This window comes from Macaca mulatta, chromosome 19 (assembly GCF_049350105.2).
Source record: "Macaca mulatta isolate MMU2019108-1 chromosome 19, T2T-MMU8v2.0, whole genome shotgun sequence".
Taxonomy (NCBI): Eukaryota; Metazoa; Chordata; class Mammalia; order Primates; family Cercopithecidae; genus Macaca; species Macaca mulatta.
Genome location: NC_133424.1, coordinates 51,804,955 through 51,822,814, shown reverse-complemented (window position 1 = coordinate 51,822,814; position 17,860 = coordinate 51,804,955). Strand labels below are relative to the sequence as shown.

The following is a 17,860-nucleotide window of genomic DNA, read 5'->3' as shown; positions in this document are numbered from 1 at the left end:
CTTTGCCCAGGCTGGTCTCAAACTCATGAGCTCAAGTGATCTTCCCGCTTCGACATCCCAAAGTGCTGGGATTACAGGCATGAGCCACCACACCCAGCCAGGTTTCTTTTTTGGGTGGTGTGACTGTCCTAAAACTGATTCTGGTGATGCTTGCACAACTCTATGAATATACTACTAATCATTGAATTATATAATTTAAATGGGCCGGGCGCGGTGGCTCAAGCCTGTAATCCCAGCACTTTGGGAGGCCGAGACGGGCGGATCACGAGGTCAGGAGATCGAGACCATCCTGGCTAACACAATGAAACCCCGTCTCTACTAAAAATACAAAAAAATTAGCCGGGCGAGGTGGCGGGCGCCTGTAGTCCCAGCTACTCGGGAGGCTGAGGCAGGAGAATGGCGTAAACCCGGGAGGCGGAGCTTGCAGTGAGCCGAGATAGCGCCACTGCACTCCAGCCTGGGCGACAGAGCGAGACTCTGTCTCAAAAAAAAAAAAAATAAATAAATAATAATAATAATAATAATAATTTAAATGATAAATTATATAGTATGTGAATTATTTCTCAATAAAACTGTTAAAATTAGAATGAGCCCCCAAAGAGCTTGTTTATGTGGGTTATAGTTATTGATGTTTACCATATTAGAGATTAAAACTGAGAAATTTTTAGGTCAAGTGCAGTGGCTTACGCCTATAATCCCAACACTTTGGGAAGCTGGGGCAGGAGGATCTCTTGAGGTCAGGAATTTGAGACCAGTCTGAGTGACAGAGCGAGGCCCCATTTTTACAGAAAGTAAAAATATTAGCCAGGCATGGTGGTGCACACCTATAGTCCCAGCTACTCAAGAGGTTGAGGCAGGAGGATCACTTGGGCCCAGGAGGCTACAATGAGCCGTGATTGCACCGCTGCACTCTAGCCTGGGTGATAGCATGAGACACTGTCTCAAAAACACAAAAGAATACAGAGATATTTTTAAAATACAAGAGTACACACGTACACATTCCATCAGCTGTCAGCCTGATGATGTCCTCACATGTCCTGGAGCCTCTGGAGAACTCCAGTGAATGTTCTTAGAGACATGAGAGCAGAAAAGGGAAAATAACATCTTAATGTTATGATGAAAATAGTTTGATCTCTCAGACCCCTCTGAACGGTGTCAGGGACCCTCAGGGGCCCCTGGCCCACATTTTGAGAATCGTTGCCCTTCTCCTGTCCCTACCTGATCACTCCCCTCACCAAGGGTGACCTCTGTCTTGGCTCCTGGACCCTGGATTTGTTTGGCCTTGTTTTGCTCTTTATATCAGCTTAACTGGGTGATGATTTCACGCACCCGGCTGCTTTCACTCAGCATTACATTTTTGAGACCCGCCTGGGCTGTTGTATGTAGTGGTAGCTCACCGATTCAATACTGTAGTAGTTACTCTTTGACTCTCCTGCAATTTGTTTTAATTTATGTTTATTTCTCTTTTTTTTCCGAGACAGGGTCTTGCTTGGTTGCCCAGGCTGGAGTGCAGTGGTGGCTCACTGCAGCCTCAACCTCCTGGGCTCAAGCAATCCTCCTGCCTCAGCCTCCTGAGTAGCTGGGGACTACAGGCACATGCCACCATACACCCAGAGACAGGGTCTTGCTTTGTTATCCAGGCTGGTCTGGAACTCCTGGACTGAAGCTATCCTCCTGCGTTGGCCTTCCAAAGTGTTGGGATTACAGGCGTGAGCTAACAAGCCTGGCCTCTGTATTTCATTTTAGCCATTCCTGTTGGTGTGCAGATGCTATATATGTTTTTTTAATAGAAAAAGGATGTCATTATTGCCCAAGCTGGTCTCAAACTCCTGCATTCATCCTGCCTCGGTCTCCCAATGTGCTGGGACTACGGGCGTGGGCCACCAGGCCTGGCCGCAGTGATATTTGTGGTTGTAATTCTAATGGTTGTTCTCTCCCCAGAGGGTGGTTCTGGGCCGGACTCCAGCCCCTTCCTGTCGGAGGCCAATGCCGAGCGGATCGTGCAGACCTTATGTACAGTTCGAGGGGCTGCCCTCAAGGTTGGCCAGATGCTCAGCATCCAGGGTACAGCATAACCCTCGACCCCTGACCCCTGACCTCACTTCCACCCCAGCCCTACCCACCGACAGGCCCCAACTTCAGATACTCACATGGGGGTCCCTCCTCACCTCTTCGCTTACTGCCCTCCTTGTTCCACTGTCTCCCAAGACAACAGCTTCATCAGCCCTCAGCTGCAGCGCATCTTCGAGCGGGTCCGCCAGAGCGCCGACTTCATGCCCCGCTGGCAGATGCTGGTGAGTGCCCGGTGGGGGAGGGCGGTGAGGGAGGCAGGCTCCATCTCCTCCGACCTGCCTGACCCTCCTGGCTTCACTGCCTCACTCCCTCCCTCTGAGCCTCACTTTCTCCAACTGTAAAATGGGGATAACCGAAGTACACACCTCCTAGCATTGCTGTGGTGATTAAAGGAGAGAACAGCAGCCTGACCTCTCAGCATCAGTTCCCTTCCCTGGGAAATGGTGATAGTGACAACCACACCCACATCATAGGGTCACATAAATCAGTTTACACAGAGTGCTGAGAACGGCCCGATTCACCATGAGTGACATGCAGGTGTTAGCTGTGATTATTACTGTTTTTTTAATTAAAGGAGATCGTGTCTGTAAATAGGTTGGCATGGTGCCTGGCACCGAGTAAGTGCCCAGGACATGAGCTGTTCTAATAACTGGGTAAGGCATGGAATCCAGGATTCTGCCACCCACCTGCCCTCCCATCCCTGTTCTGCTTACTCACCATGTGGCCCCAGGCAGGTACTGACTCTCTCTGGGCCACTTTGAATAGGATCTGGCCCACAGGAAGCCCACTGTGAATTTTAGCTCTTCTTGATCACATGAACTGTGAGTTAATAATACCATATAAGAGCATAATAAAGGATGGTTGACCACGTGTGATGGCTCATGCCTGCAATCCCAGCACTTTGGGAGGCTGAGGCTGGAGGATCGCTTGAGCTCAGGACCTCCAGACCACCCTGGGCAACATAGCGAGACCTTGTCTCTACTAAATATAATAACAGTAATAATTAACTGGGCACAGTGGCACGTATCTGTAGTCCCAGCTACTCAGGAGGCAGGAAGATGACTTGAGCTGGGGAGGTTGATGAGTGAGCCGTGAGGGTGCCACTGCACTCCAGCCTGGGCTACAGAGCGAGACCCTGTCTCAAAAAAAAAAAAAAAAAAAGGATTGTTATGAGTCTTAACTATAAATAATAGCAATCCCCACAACAGCCCAGGGAGTCCAGGTTCAGGGGACACAGGCTGGGCTGAGCCTCACAGTGTGCCAGTGCGGGCCTAGTCGCTTGCACAAGGGAATTCTCTCTGAGCCTCAGTTTCGTCATCTGTAAAGGGGGTGGCAGCTAAGAGCTTAGCCCAGGGCCCTGCGTGTGGTGAGTGCTGGGGTTATCAACACGTAAAGCACTCAGCCTGGGGAATGAACTCTGCCGCGATGATGACGGCTGTGACCACTCCCTGCAGAGAGTTCTTGAAGAGGAGCTTGGCAGGGACTGGCAGGCCAAGGTGGCCTTCTTGGAGGAGGTGCCCTTTGCCGCTGCCTCAATTGGGCAGGTGCACCAGGGCCTGCTGAAGGACGGGACGGAGGTGGCCGTGAAGATCCAGGTGAGAGGGGAGGCCAGGCAGGGTAGAGGCAGGCACCCTGCTAGCCCAGAGGAATGACTTCCACCTTCCTTCCCTCCCCTCTCCCTTTACAGTACCCCGGCGTAGCCCAGAGCATTCAGAGCGATGTCCAGAACCTTCTGGCGGTACTCAAGATGAGCACAGCCCTGCCCGCGGGTGAGGCGCCCACCCACTCCTCTGCTGACCTCCCGAAGGGGCTGTGCCCACAGAGAGCAAGCAGGAGGGGGAGCCCAGAGAAGAGCACGGGCAGGGTGTGCTGGCGTCATGAGTGGGAGTGTGAGAGACAGAAAGGACACCAAGGCAGGGAGAGCCCAGGGAGCATGAGCAGGTGTGAGAAAAGCCTCACGGATTTTAACAGAGCCTCGGAGAGACGGGAGCCCAGGGCCAAGATCCAGCAGCAGACTCGCAGAGGGTGTGCATGCAGCGAGCAGGGTTGTAGGTGCGGCAGAGCAGAAAAGGACAGTCCTGGGGATGGCACGTGAGGAGGTGCCTGAAGAAAGGAGGGCGGGTTGTGTTTGTGTAAGAGACGGAGAGGGACAGGGAAAGCCAGGCCCAGAAGCGAGATTCAAAAGCAGTGATCAACGTGAGAGTGAGTATGAAAAGGAGACAGAATAGGGGCAAGCGTGACTCTGAAAGAGCTGCCAGGGACTGGGGTGCAGGCACATGCAAGAGACAGAGCCCAGGAAAGGCTTCAGAAGACCCCAGGAACCCCGTGGTGCTGTGAAGGACGAGGGAAATGTGTAGACAGATGATACGATGCAGGTCAGAGGCCTGGAGCAGGAGCTGCAAGGGACAGCGGGGGAGACAGGAGAGGGACAGATGCAGGTCAGAGGCCTGGAGCAGGAGCTGCGCAGGAGACAGGAGAGGGACAGATGTGGGTTACAGGCCTGGAGCAGGAGCTGCGAGGGACAGTGCGGGAGGCAGAAGAGGGAGGGTTGGCAGGAGAAGGCATCCACCAGTGGGCGCGCCCCGGGCCCTTCCCCGGCTGACACGCCTCCCCCGCAGGCCTATTTGCTGAGCAGAGCCTGCAGGCCTTGCAGCAGGAGCTGGCTTGGGAGTGTGACTACCGTCGTGAGGCAGCTTGTGCCCAGAATTTCAGGTGAGCTGAGTCCCCTGGGCTTCCCTCCTTCCTTCCCTCCCAGGCTAGTTGAGAAGTAGCTGCCCCCGCAGCTTCTGGCAGCTGGAGCTGTGGGGTGGGGCAAACTCTCTCTTTCAATCATTGGTCATCCATCCGTCCACTCATCCATCACTTCGCTTACTCCCTTTGTCCTCTGTGAGCTTGGGCAGGTCACTTCCCAAGCGGCAGTCTTCTCTGTGAGATGGGCCACATACCCACTGTGGTCCGACACAGGCACTTAATTACGCGATGACACACTCTTACCTCCGCTGGACTGACGGAGACCAAGGAGCCCATAGCACTGGGAGGTGGAGAGAGTGGGCTCCACAGCATCCCTTCTGCACCGCGGGTTGGGGGAGAAGGTGGTAGAAGCATTTTGAGAATAGGTTGGCATCATCACATAAGCCCTTATATTCACGAACTCTGCAAGCCAACGATTGCCCTCCCTGCTGAACACTCTAGGGACCCTTATGCCAGTATACACCATCAGACTATTCTAGAATGCTCACAGCAGCTCTGTCTGCAACAGCCCCAAACTGGAAACAACCCATATCCATCAAGTTTATCCAGCAGGGTGGACAAAGAAGCAATGCTGTATTCATCTGTGGAATATTTCATAGCAGTGAAAATGCATGAACCATGGCTATGTGGAATAATGTGGTTATATCTTGGAGACATCCCGATGTGTAGCAATTAATGGCACCTCAGTGGGATCCTCCACAGTGTGGCTCACACATTTATTGACAGCCTAAAACGTGCCAAGCTCTGTAGACAGAGAGTGAAAGATCAGTAGAAGGCAGTGGTTAGAAGCACATACTCTAGACTCAGATGCGGAATGAAATCCTGGGTCAGCCCTTACTGGGTTGCATGGCCTGCATCCATACAATCTGTACAGTAGTCTCCAGAGACCATCCACTCACTGTGGAGTGAGGATGAAAGGGGAGTGTGCCAATTAAATGCCCAGTATGGCTCTGGTTCATGAGGAGCAGTTCAGAGATTTTTATCAACAAGGACAAAAATACAAACCCCAAAGGAGGAGTTTGAGGAGGAGAGTGTGAAGTGGGGTGATGGGCCAGAGACCCCCCATCCCCACAGGATTCCCCGGTGCCCTTAGGGTAAAACCCCACACCACCCTCCTGTTCCCCCTCACTTTCCTCCAGCCATCCCATGGGTCGTCAACCAGAGGCCTCGCTCATATTCTCTGCCTCCCAAATCTTACATGGACATACTTACTTTATTTCTTTTGAGACAGAGTCTCGCTCTGTTTTCCAGGCTGGAATATAGTGGTGAGATCACAGCTCACTCCAGCCTCGACCTTCCAGGCTCAAGTGATTCTCCCACCTCAGCCTCCTGAGTAGCTGGGACCACAGGTGCAGGCCACCGTGCCCAGCTGATTTTTGTAGTTTTTCGTAAAGACGTGGTTTCACCATGTTGCCCAGGCTGATCTTGAATCCTGGGCTCAAGCGATTCTCCCACCTCAGTGTCTGAAACTGCTGGGATTACAGGTGTAAGCCACCGCACCCAGCTAACACACTTACCTCAATCTATAATCCGTCTGCTTGTGAGAGTGTGGTCTCGGGGTTGGGGGCCAGGTCCAGGGACTGGTTCATTCACTGCTCTGTCCCCAGCATCATTTAGCACAGGGATGGACACAGAGGATTCTTTCCTGTTGTTTACCTGTGTTCAGAGTAGTGATTGCAAGGAGTGACCCATGGGTATCACTATAGACTTCACAGATTTTGATACTAGTGACTACTATGGGGATGAATGAATTAATAAATTAATGAAAAAAGTAATGCAAAGGCTGAAATACACCTGAACTCATCCTTCTGGGGCAACCAGAAGTCATAGAAGGGTTTCAGGTAGGGAAGTGGTAACTGGGTTTCCAACAGCACCCAGTTTAGGGACAGGTGCAGAGTAGGCACCTTGGAGATACTTGTTAAATCTCAGTCCAGCCAGGTGTTGGTCATCACCCAGGGCAGACAGCGGCAAGAGATGGGCAGGAGGGAGGGCATGGCCCCTACTGTTCATGGAGGACTTCTGAGAGCACAAGGAGGAGGCCTCAAGCTGGGTCACAGGCCTGAAGCACGAAGTTCCCTTCCTCCCTTCCCTCCTGCCCCAGGCAGCTGCTGGCAAATGACCCCTTCTTCCGGGTGCCAGCTGTGGTTAAGGAGCTGTGCACGACACGGGTGCTGGGCATGGAGCTGGCCGGAGGAGTCCCCCTGGACCAGTGCCAGGGCCTGAGCCAGGACCTGCGGAACCAGGTATGCCATCTGGTAGCACAGTGGGAAGGGCATGGCCCCAGGGCGGGTGGGCCAGGCTCATGGTCCCTCTCCAGGCCAGCGAGGGTGCCACAGGGGAGATCACACTAAGATGCCTGCTACTCCTCCCCACCCCAGATTTGCTTCCAGCTCCTGACGCTGTGTCTGCGGGAGCTGTTTGAGTTCCGATTCATGCAGACGGACCCCAACTGGGCCAACTTCCTATATGACGCCTCCAGCCACCAGGTTGGTTCCTAGTGATGTGTGTCAGGGTACATTTGCTGTTGTAATGACTATTCCTTGATATTTCGGTAGCTCAACACAATAGCAGTTGATTACCCCGACAACAGGCAGGGGTGGCCCTTTTCTAAGTGGCGATTCAGGGACCCGGCTCCTTCCCTTTTATAGTTTTGCCATCCCTGGAGCCTCACAATGCTCTGCTTCCCAAGGAAAGGGTAAGAGAGATTGAGAGGGTAGCCCCCTGCCTAACTGCTTTGGCCAGGAGTGGAAAAAGTAATGCCCAGGCTAAATACACTAAGCTCATTCTAGGGCAATGGACATACCACTTCCGTTGCCATTCCATCAGTGAGAGCTGGACACATGGCCTGCCTAGGTGCAAGGCATGCTAGAAAATGGAGTCCCTGGCTAGGCAGTGGTTCCCGGTGGCAATGTGACAGCACAGAGGGGAAGTACAGCTTTTGGAAGGCAGTTAGCCGTCGCTACCACACTCGTCATCCATACAGAACACGCCATCACCTGCCCCTGCCTCTTGATAGCAATAAAAAGACATCCCTGACCCTTGCCTTCTCAGAGTGCCCAGTCCAGTGCGGGGGGCCTGGCACCACACAGTGATCACCTAGAGTGGTTCGTACCAACCACAATGAGGAGCACAGGCCAGATGGGTCAGGACCTGGATGGGGGAGGCACAGGCAGAGGGGTGGGGGCTGGAGTTGGGGGAGGCACAGCAAGCTATGGGATCCCAGGGAACGTGCCTGACTCACTGTGGGGTGAGCAGGGATTAAGGGAGGCTTCTTAAAGCAAGCGCCATGAAAGCTGGGACCACTGGGAGGCTGAGGTGGGAGGAATGCTTGAGCCCAGGAGGTCGAGGCTGCAGTGAGCCAAGATCGTGCCACTGCACTCCAACCTGGGTGACAGAGCAAGACTGTCTCACAAAAAAAAAAAAAAAAAAAAGGCTGAGACCAGAGTTAAGCATGGTGGCTTATGCCTGTAATTCCAGCACTTCGGAAGGCTGAGGCAGGAGGATCCCTTGAGGCCAGGAATTTAAAACCAGCCTGGGCAACAAAGGGAGACCCCCGACTCTATTTAAAAAAAAAAGCTGAGACGGGACAGGGGAGAAGGAGACAACCATCCAGAGAGCAGAGTGTTCCCAGCAGAGGGCAGGGGTCGTACAAAGACCTGGAGGGAAGGTTTGGACCTGCAGGCTTGAGTGTTGGTGGATACATCATTACCTTTATCAGGGATTGCCAACTGGTTTTCCAAAGTGGTCTATCTCCATTTTGTCCCCAGAGGGGTCTTTCTAAAGCACAAATCTGGTCAAGATATCCCTCCCACAGCTTCACAGCCCCCTCAGAATCAAGTCTGAACCCTTTGCCGAGCATCTTGTGGCTCCACTGAGTCTCCTGCCCCAGGCCTTTGCCCCTTCTTTCTCCACAATGTGCATACACCGTGTCCCCTCCTAGGCTCATACCCCAGAGATATGTTTACTCAACTCCAAGTGATAGGAGTCCTGACATCAATTTATTGGTTTTCAACAGCACTTTTTTTTTTTTTTTTTTTTTTTGAGACAGAGTTTGTCTCTTGTTGCCCAGGCTAGAGTGTAATGGCGCGATCTCAGCTCACCGTAACCTCCACCTCCCAGGTTCAAGCGATTCTCCCACCTCAGCCTCCCAAGTAGCTGGTGCCCACCACCATGCCTAGCTAATTTTTTGTATTTCTAGTAGAGATGAGGTTTCACCATCTTGGCCATGCTAGTCTTGAACTCCTGACCTCATGATCCACCCACCTCGGCCTCCCAAAGTGCTGGGATTACAGGCGTGAACCACCACGCCCAGACAGATGGGGAGTATTTTATATTTTAGGCTGAGTGCTGGGTGGTGGGATTTGTGGGTATTCATTTTACTTTTCTGTATATTTTATTATGCTCTTGATTTTTTTTCTGGGTCTAAAATTTGTTATTGCATAAATAATAAAAGCCTTCAGCTACCTTCTGGGGGTGGGCTGGAAATGTGGAGATGAGGCCAGGAGCCCAGTCAGGCAGCCAGGCAGGGACTCTGGCAGGAGCGGGCAAGGTCATGGGGAGGAAGACAGATCCTGGCTGCCCCAATAGACGGTGGGCGTGTGACTGGGATCCCAGCATTCCTTTCACCATTCCTTGCTTCCAGGTGACCCTGCTGGACTTTGGTGCAAGCCGGGAGTTTGGGACAGAGTTCACAGACCATTACATCGAGGTGAGTCTCCCCCAGACCCCAGAGCCTCTGAAAGGCTGAGGCTCAGGCCATATACTGAGGCAGAGGAGTAAGAAGGAGAAATGCAGTTTCTGGAATTAAGAAATAACAAATAATAGTAATACTTGTAGCAACTAGCACACACCAAGCACTTAATATGTCAGGCTCCATCTTTAGTACTTACGTATAGTAACGGATTTAAACCACACAGCAACGCAATGCGGTAAGGACCATTTTTAGGCCCATTTTACAGATGAAGTAACTAGGTCCTAGAGAGATTAAGTCACCTCCCCAAGATCACAGCAGACTTGGGATTCAAATTCAGGTAGTCCAGGTCCAGAGTCCAAGCTTCCAACCACTGCCCAGCTCCCTCCTAAGAGGAAGGCCCACAGTGACCATCTTGTCACCTCTCCAGACCCCACGCTGTCCAGGGCCCTGGTGTCCAGCCCAGGTGTGTGTCCCTGGGGCCAACTGTCTACAGGAGGCGCTTCCTCACGTACTTTGCTCGTCTCTCCCACCCACTGGGGTCAGTTTGTCTTGGAGGCTGCAGAGAACACCATTTCCTTAATTGTTGAGATTAGACATTTGCCCTGGGTCCTCTAATCATGTAGCCATCAATCTAAATGTTTTCTTTTCTTTTCTTTTCTTTTCTTAATTGAGACAGAGTCTTGCTCTGTCGCCCAGGCTGGAGTACAGTGGCGCGATCTTAGCTCACCACAACCTCCACCTCCTGTGTTCAAGCGATTCTCCTGCCTCAGCTTCTCGAGTAGCTGGGATTACAGGCGCATACCACCATGCCCGGCTAATTTTTGTATTTTTAGTAGAGATGGGGTTTCACCATGTTGCCCAGGCTGGTCTCGAACTCCTGACCTCAGGTGATCCTCCTGCCTTGGCCTCCCACAGTGCTGGGATTACAGGCATGAGCCCCCCTGCCCAGCCAATCTAAATGTTTTCTGACCCCTCTCTGTGCCCAGCTGTGTTCTAGGCAAAGCTGGAGACACAGCAGTGACCTGGGACCAGCCTAGGCCCCTCCTCACAGAACTCATGGTCCAGAGAGGGGACAGTGAGGACCCAGCATGGATAAGGCTGGGATGGGGGAAGCACAGGGGACTGTGAACCCAGAGGAGGAGCCTGACCCAGCCTGGGGAGCCAGGGAGGGCTTCCTGGAGGAGGGATTGTCAGCGTTGAGACCTAAGGGATGAGGGGGGCCAATTGGGAAAAGGCTCGGAGGGTATTCCAGATAGACAACATGTGCCAAGGCCAGGCGGTGATAAGGGATATTCCCATTAGAGCAGCACTTCTCAGACTTGGATGTGCCTGTGAAGCCTGGCGATCCTGTGCAGGTGAAGATTCTGGTCTGGAGGTGGGTGTAAGACGCTGTGTTCTGACACGCGCCCACGTGATGCCAAGGCTACCCGTATGGGGACCACACTTGTAGTAGTAAGGCCCTAGAGGACCCAAAGGAAGCTCCCATTCTGACTGGGAGGGCAGGTGGGGGAGCAGCACAGGAGCCAGTGACGAGGGTGCAGCAAATCACTGTGGATTTTGGAGGCCGCGCTCTGCAGCTCGTACTGTATCCAGGTGCCCTGCAGAGCCGTGGAAAAAGATTTGAGCAGGGAAAGGATGCAGTTAGAATTTGAAAACTCCCTCTGAATAAGAAGTGGTCTCTAAACCTGGGGGCTGGGAGCCCGGGGCAGCTGTGGAGAGGGGCAGAGGGGTGGCTGGGAGATGCCCAGCTGGTAATCCATGGGAGCAGACAGGCTGGAAGTCAGCGATGGAGGTGTCCAGGGATTTGGCCTGGGGACTGGGGGGGCCACCTCTGAGATGGGAACAGGAAGAGGAGGTGATAACCCCTTACACACGGGCCCATTGGGGCCCTCTCCGCGGGCCACTGAGGCACAAAGCCAAGGCCCTTTGGGTAGCTGGGACATTTTGCTCCCCACTGACACCCTCCCCTCCTACCCAGGCCTCAGCCTTTGCCAGTTTATAAAAGCCCCATCACACCGGCTTCTGAGGACCACAGGCCTGACAGATGGCCAGACAGGCTTGGGCAGGGGGAGCAGAGAGGGAATGGAATTAATCCCGAACCCCTCTCCTTACAAAAACGGGCAACCCAGTGGTGAGGGGTGTGACCCAGGTTCCAGTCCCTACTCCGGGTCTGCTTCCCCTTCTGTGAAATTGGGACCCCCGTGCCCACCTCTTAATAATGGTAGATTATGATATTTTCGGTGCTTCCTGCATGAGACACAGCGCCAGGCATTCCACAGGCATCACCTTCTTTATCCTCCCAACAGCCCCATGAGGAAGACACTTTTAGCATCCCCACTTCACAGATGAGAAAGTGGAGGCCCAACAGGCCGGCAGGTGGCAGAGCTGGGATGGAGCCCTAGCCAGCTGGCCCCAGCTGGGTGTCTGTCCATGCCCACAACTCCTGCCCTGTATGTATGAGCTTATGGCTGGAGAGCTGCTCTGCTCCACACACTCATTTGCTAAAGCAAGGTTCACCCAGGGCCTCCTGAGCACCAGACCCTGTGCCCCACGCGACTATACCCAACTGGGATCCTTGCTCTCACAGGGCTTAAAGTCCAGTGCGGGAGACAGAGAGGTAGCCCCTGGCAACTTTGGATGCAGTTCTGGGTCACGCCCACACCTGTCCAGTTGAGTGTTTGGACCCACCAGCAGCCCTGACACGTGTTCCTTGCACTGTTTCACTGTGGCAGTTCCCGGGCAGGCCCCACATTGCCAGCTAGGCGGGCAGGATCCCTGCCCACCTCCACTCCAGGCTCTGGAACAGTCTTTAAGGGAGTCACAGACCGGCAGAGTGGGGAGCAGGAAGCTTCCAGGTGACGGAGGGCCCAGGCAGATGAGAATGGAGGTGGGTACACGGGAGGCCCAGGCTTCCAGCTCCTCTTCTTCAGAGGCCCCTTGAGCCCCGGCCTTTGTCCCTCTAACTCCCACCCGTCTCCCCAGGTGGTGAAGGCTGCAGCTGACGGAGACAGAGACCGTGTCCTACAGAAGTCCAGGGACCTCAAATTCCTCACAGGCTTTGAAACCAAGGTGGGGAGACACTGCAGGAGAAAGAGACGGGTGTCTGTTGGTGGGGTACAGTGGGGGGCTGCTTATCTCCACTGAGGAACGCGAGTGGGGTATGGGGCATGTCTATACCTGGGGACTGGGGGCTTTAGGAGGGGCTTGTCTCTACTAGGGAGAATGGAGGCTCTCTGTCTATACCCAGGCAGTAGGGGACTCTAGGATGGATGCTTATTCTTGCTGGGGGCTTTGGGGAGGAGTGGGAGGAGTGGGGGGAGGCGGCGGCCTGACTCCTCAGGAACCCTGGGAACATGGGCACTGTGGATCTGTTCAGGAGGGGCAGGGGCCGCTTCTCTATTGTAGAGAGAGTAGAGGGTGACTTGTCTGTTGGAGGCTCTGCGGGGAAGCGAGGGGTGCTTACTCAGGGAATAGGGAGCTGCTTGTCTAGTCCAGGTTCTAGAAGGAGCGGAAGCTGCTCACTCTTGGGGGAGTCCGGGCTTGTGTTGATGGTGGAGACTGGAGGGAGTGGAGGCTACATGTTGCTTCTGGGTTATACAGAGAGCTCTATGTCCACACTGGCTGCCTTTGCTGTCCCCCCCGCCACCCCACCCCCAGGCATTCTCCGACGCCCACGTGGAGGCAGTGATGATCCTGGGGGAGCCCTTCGCCACCCAGGGCCCTTATGACTTTGGGTCGGGGGAAACTGCCCGCCGCATCCAGGACCTCATCCCCGTGCTGCTGCGGCACCGGCTGCGCCCCCCACCCGAGGAGACCTATGCCCTGCACCGCAAGCTGGCAGGGGCTTTCCTGGCCTGTGCCCGCCTCCAAGCTCACATCGCCTGCAGGGACCTCTTCCAGGACACCTACCACCGCTACTGGGCCAGTCGCCAGCCAGACGCAGCCACTGCCGGCAGCCTCCCCACCAAAGGAGACTCCTGGGCAGATCCCTCATGACAGCCTCCATGGGGGATTCAGTCCCCAAAGCAGGCCATACCCTGCTGTAGTGCCTCTTAGCCCTTCCCCGTCTGCCCTGGGTCAGGGGAGCCCCCTGGGCTTCCCAGTCTTGCCTGGCTCTCCTCCTTGGCCCAGGAGCTCAGGATCCCTGGGGCTGGGGAACTCCCAACTTCATGCCCTAGATCCTGTACCTCCCCACTCTAAAGTGGGCATCCGGGAACTCTAAGCCAGGGAAGCAGTTAACTTATCTGTGCCAACATTTGAGGGAGCCTTGTGCCCCTGCATGCCGTTTTCAGATCCGGACTCATCAGGGGGAGCCCTCACCTCTGCCTCAAGTCTGCCGTGGAAGGCGAGATGGTGGTCCTGGAGGCAGTCCTCACCTCTGCCTCCCTCGCTCCTCCAACAGCTGCCTTCTCCCGGGTTCCAGCCTCTCAGTGTGTTGGAGAGGTAGGGGTGCGGGGGGAGGGGGGAGCTGAACCTTCAGTCGGAATAAAAGCAACCCTCCCCTTCCCCCAGCTCTTTTCTCTGCGCTAGGGTTCCGGGGAGAGGGGGAGGAGCTCGCCAGCGGCCTCCAGGTGCAGATGGCCAGCCCCCTCCACCCCCTTGTCTGAAAGCCCCAGCCCTGCCTGTGCCATCTGTTGCCGGGAACCTCCTTCTCGCCTTCCCCACCCCCCCACGTGCTGACCACCTGCTCTAAGGGCTGTGGCAGCTGAGGCCTCCCCCACACACAGTGCCTCTTGGCTGGAGGCTCCCTCCCCTCGCTCCCGGCAACCTCGCCTTTACTAATGGGCTCTAATGTCCCTGCCAGCTGCTTTGCCAAACCCACAGGATTGGCGTAGGGGGCGGCGGGGGCGCCGCAGCGGCCAGAACCGCGCCCTGGTCCCAGCCCGGCGCCCCCATTCCCAAAGCCGAACCGATCGCGCACCAGGACGCCTTGGTCTGTTCACACCCCCTCCCCTTGCTTGCAAAAAGTGCCTCGTCACCGCTTCTGCCCGCCCCCGCCGGGCTGGGGAACCATGGGGTTAGCGGGAAGATTTGAGGGTGTGGGGCGGCAAGGCACCTCCAGAAGCAACTCTTCCGGACGCGGAGCTGGAGGGGATCTGAGGTCAGGGGTCACGGAGGGGAAGGGAGTCCAGGCCCGATGGACCGGGGGAACGACTCGGCGATGTTCATTGGCATGCTCAGCCCGGGACTGGCCAATGGGCGTGGCGGGGCGGTGGCCGCGCCGGGGAAGGCGGGGTGGTGTCTGCGTGGGGGCGGGGTCTGCAGGCCAAGGGGCGGGGCAGGGCCGGCAAGGCGCCGGGGCGGGGCGGGGTCTTTCTGCATATACGGCAGGCGGCGGGCCAATGGGCGGGGCCGGGGCGGGGAGCCGAGGCCGAGGGACGCTTCCCCGCCCCCGGAACGGAATCCTCCCGGGAGCCGAGCAGGCTCGCGCGCGTGCATCCCGCACCATCCCCCGGCCCCGGGCCCTGGCCCGCGTCAGACCGAGCTGCCGCCGCCGCCACCGCAGCAGCAGCAGCAGCAGCAGCAGCAGTCGGGGAGCCGGGCCCAGCCAGGGCCGCGGGAGGCGGGGGCGCCCGGGCCCTGGATGTCCCGCAGCGCGGCGGCCAGCGTGAGAAGGGCGGGAGAGGGGGGCTCGGGTCGGGGGCGGCGCCGCTGCTGATGTGGCGGAGGGTGGGAGGCGGCCGCGGCGCCCGGATGGAGAGAGGGTGCCAAGGCTGGAGAGGGTGGTCCTGGGTGGGGGTCCAGGAACAGGCCCAACAAGCCAAAGCCCAGGAGACCAGGGTCTTGGGCACAGACCCCTGGGCCATCTCTTGCCAAGGCCCTGGAAATAGGGATCCTGGACACAGACCTCCCACAAAATCAAGGACAGGGGTACAGAGATTCTAGGTACAACTCCTGGAACTAGATGGGGATGGAGATGGGGTCGGGGATACAGCCCCCGTATCAAACCAAGGCCTCCAGGAGGTGATTCCAGACACAATCCTTACCTCTCCCTGCCTAAGGGGGTCTCAGCACAACAACTCCCTAGGCACGGTCTCAAGGATGGGGTCACTGCGTACAGCTTTCCCACCACGCCAAGGCATGGGGGGACTCCAAGCACAGCCTGCCCCCAGGCCTCAGAGGCACCCTGGGCACAGCATCCCCCCAATCCTTGGGCGGTGTCCCAGGCACAGCCCCTTCTCAAAACAAGGTCCCGTGCCTGGGACTCCACCCCACCCCAGCCTGAATAAAATAAGGACAATTTCAGGCAACCCCCAATCCCTCCACCCCCTGGCTTGGTCAAGGGTCCCAGGGCACAGAACCCCTGGGCCACCCCCTTTGTCCCCAGGGTTGCCCAGCTGTCCAAGAGTGGCCCCACCCGCAGACAATGCACCGCCTCCCCCATCCCGGACCTGGCCCCTCAGGCTCCAGCATACAGGCTGGGCTGGGGGCGGCTCCCCAGGGACCGGGTGCAGCCCTGTCTGTCTGCAGCGTCTGCGGTGACGGTGACGGCGGCTTTGTGTGTGGTACCTGGGGGGAAGGGGGGAAGCAAGCAATGGGGAGGTGGCTAGGAGTGTGCCCTGTGTTTGTGTGGCTGTGGCTGTGTGTGTGTGTGTGCACGCGTACGCTGCAGCTGGTGACAGGAATCCTGTGTGTGTGCTTGTGGTGGTGTCTATGATTGTGTCTGTGTGTGACCCTAGTATTTGACTGTGTATGTGTGTGTGACAGCTGCTTACTATGCAGAATCCTGTACTTTTTAGTCTGACTGTGTTTGGAGGTGTGCATGGTTGTGACTGTGGTTGTCTGTGATTATGTCTTTTGTGACCCTGTTTGTATGCCTCGGTAACTATAACTGGGTATGTGACAGTATGTGTTGAGTCTGGGGGTGGGCATGCGTGTGACTGACAGGATGTGGGTGGAGTTGTGACTGTGTGTGTGAGTGGAGTTGTCTATGGCTCCATGTGCATGTGTGACCCTCCCAGTGACTGACAATGTTTATAGTTGTGTCTCTACCTGATTTTATACACATGAGTGACACACACCTGTCTGTGCAACTCTGCCGGTGTGACTGCCATTGTATCTGAAGTCACATTGTGTCTATGTGCCTGAGGTTGTGTGACAGTATTGTGTATGACAGTGGTTGCGTATGCAGAACCATGTCTGAGTGTGTGACTGGGGTTGTATTAATATAAATGACTGTATCTGGCTGTGTGTGTGATAATGAGTGATTATATGTATTTCTAGCCTTGTATGTGTGATTTGGGTTATGTATTTGACTAGGTGTCTGAAACCCTGGCTATTTAAAAGGATTATTTGTGTGTGACTAAAGCTATGGATGTGTTTCCGTATTGGTGCCAGGAAATTATGTTTGTAGGGGTGTTTATGTGACTGTGGCTTCCATATGACTGTGTATGACCTGCATGTCTGTGATCCTGGGTGACTATAGATGTTTGTGTCTATGTCATCACCTGTGAGAGTTTGGGGTCTGTAGTTGTGTGCCTGTTTTTGTCTCTGTGTGTATGTGCTGGACTACCTGTGTTTGAATGTATGATTTGGTGATGAGATTGGCCCCTGACTGTGCACATGGCTCCATCAGGACCCGTGTCTTCTGTGTAAACCCAACTATAAATGCCACGTCCTGGTCACTGCATTTCTGTGCCTACGCTGGACTGTGTACTTGTGACGTGGGAAACTAAAACTGTGCGCTTTTGTCTCTATGTGTGAGACATGTGTATAGGTGGGGCTTATGACTTTGTGCACCTGTCCACACGGGGCTGTGATTCTGTGTGGCCACATACTTGTCTCTGTGACTTGTGTGCCTGCATGAAAAAAGGCTATATGTTTCACTGTGTTGGAGTGACATGGTACAGCTGTGTATGGGACACTGGGTGACGGGATTATGACCATGATAGGTGGCTGGGTCATGTGGACATTGATGCTGTGGCCATGTCTACAGGACCACCAATGGCTGTGTCTTGAGGGTGGCCATTCTTGGGGATAGTTGTTTGTGGGTGGTTGCGTGCTGTGGCCATCAGTACCTCCGTGTGTGGTTGTGTATAGAGGACTGTCCCTATGAGTATGGCTATCACAGTAGACTGTGTGACTGATGCTGTGACCAGATGTGAGCACCTATGACTGGGTATGTGTGATCATGTGACAGTGTGTGACCAAAAACAGAGTGTTGGTGTGACTGGTCTGGTTGAGGCTGCATGTCCACGTGCAGCTGTGCCTGCGTGTGGTCTCCGTGGGACCAAATGTGTGCCTGTCCGTGTGCATCTGTGACCAGATGTCAGTGTGCAGCAGTGGAGACACATGTGACAAGTGTGTATAGCTGCGATTGTGTTGTGTGGGACTGGGTCACCA

General features: G+C 55.2%; 2 protein-coding genes and 1 long non-coding RNA gene across 29 annotated transcripts in view; 2 read left to right on the top strand and 1 right to left on the bottom strand.

Annotated features, from left to right (window-relative positions):
* The window catches only part of COQ8B (coenzyme Q8B), a 27,058-nt gene extending 13,035 nt beyond the window's left edge, over positions 1-14,023 (top strand). For 16 of the 20 annotated variants that reach the window (XM_028838386.2, XM_077976154.1, XM_077976150.1 and 13 more), the window contains 10 exons: positions 1,942-2,064; positions 2,209-2,294; positions 3,528-3,668; positions 3,761-3,842; positions 4,692-4,785; positions 6,926-7,067; positions 7,203-7,310; positions 9,467-9,532; positions 12,500-12,586; positions 13,175-14,023. In XM_028838386.2, the coding sequence (XP_028694219.2) occupies positions 1,942-2,064; positions 2,209-2,294; positions 3,528-3,668; positions 3,761-3,842; positions 4,692-4,785; positions 6,926-7,067; positions 7,203-7,310; positions 9,467-9,532; positions 12,500-12,586; positions 13,175-13,513 (1,268 nt within the window). In that variant the 3' untranslated portion in view covers positions 13,514-14,023. 20 annotated transcript variants of the gene reach the window in all.
* On the bottom strand, positions 10,336-14,687 carry LOC114674211 (uncharacterized). The gene is made up of 5 exons (XR_013410690.1): positions 13,838-14,687; positions 12,981-13,075; positions 11,727-12,597; positions 10,721-11,115; positions 10,336-10,423 (listed from the first exon to the last, which is right to left on the bottom strand). It is a non-coding gene; the product is annotated as an uncharacterized LOC114674211 (long non-coding RNA).
* Positions 13,827-17,860, top strand: part of NUMBL (NUMB like endocytic adaptor protein) — a 25,302-nt gene continuing 21,268 nt past the window's right edge. For 3 of the 8 annotated variants that reach the window (XM_077982836.1, XM_077982831.1, XM_077982830.1), the window contains exon 1: positions 14,919-15,125. Coding sequence is in view for 4 of the 8 variants with exons in the window: in XM_077982831.1 (XP_077838957.1) it covers positions 15,102-15,125 (24 nt within the window). In the remaining 4 variants the exon portion in view is untranslated. Of the gene's footprint in view, positions 13,961-14,240; positions 14,451-14,918; positions 15,126-15,419; positions 15,546-17,860 lie in introns of those variants that run through there. The other 5 variants (XM_077982833.1, XM_077982832.1, XM_077982834.1 and 2 more) reach the window with 4 other exon arrangements.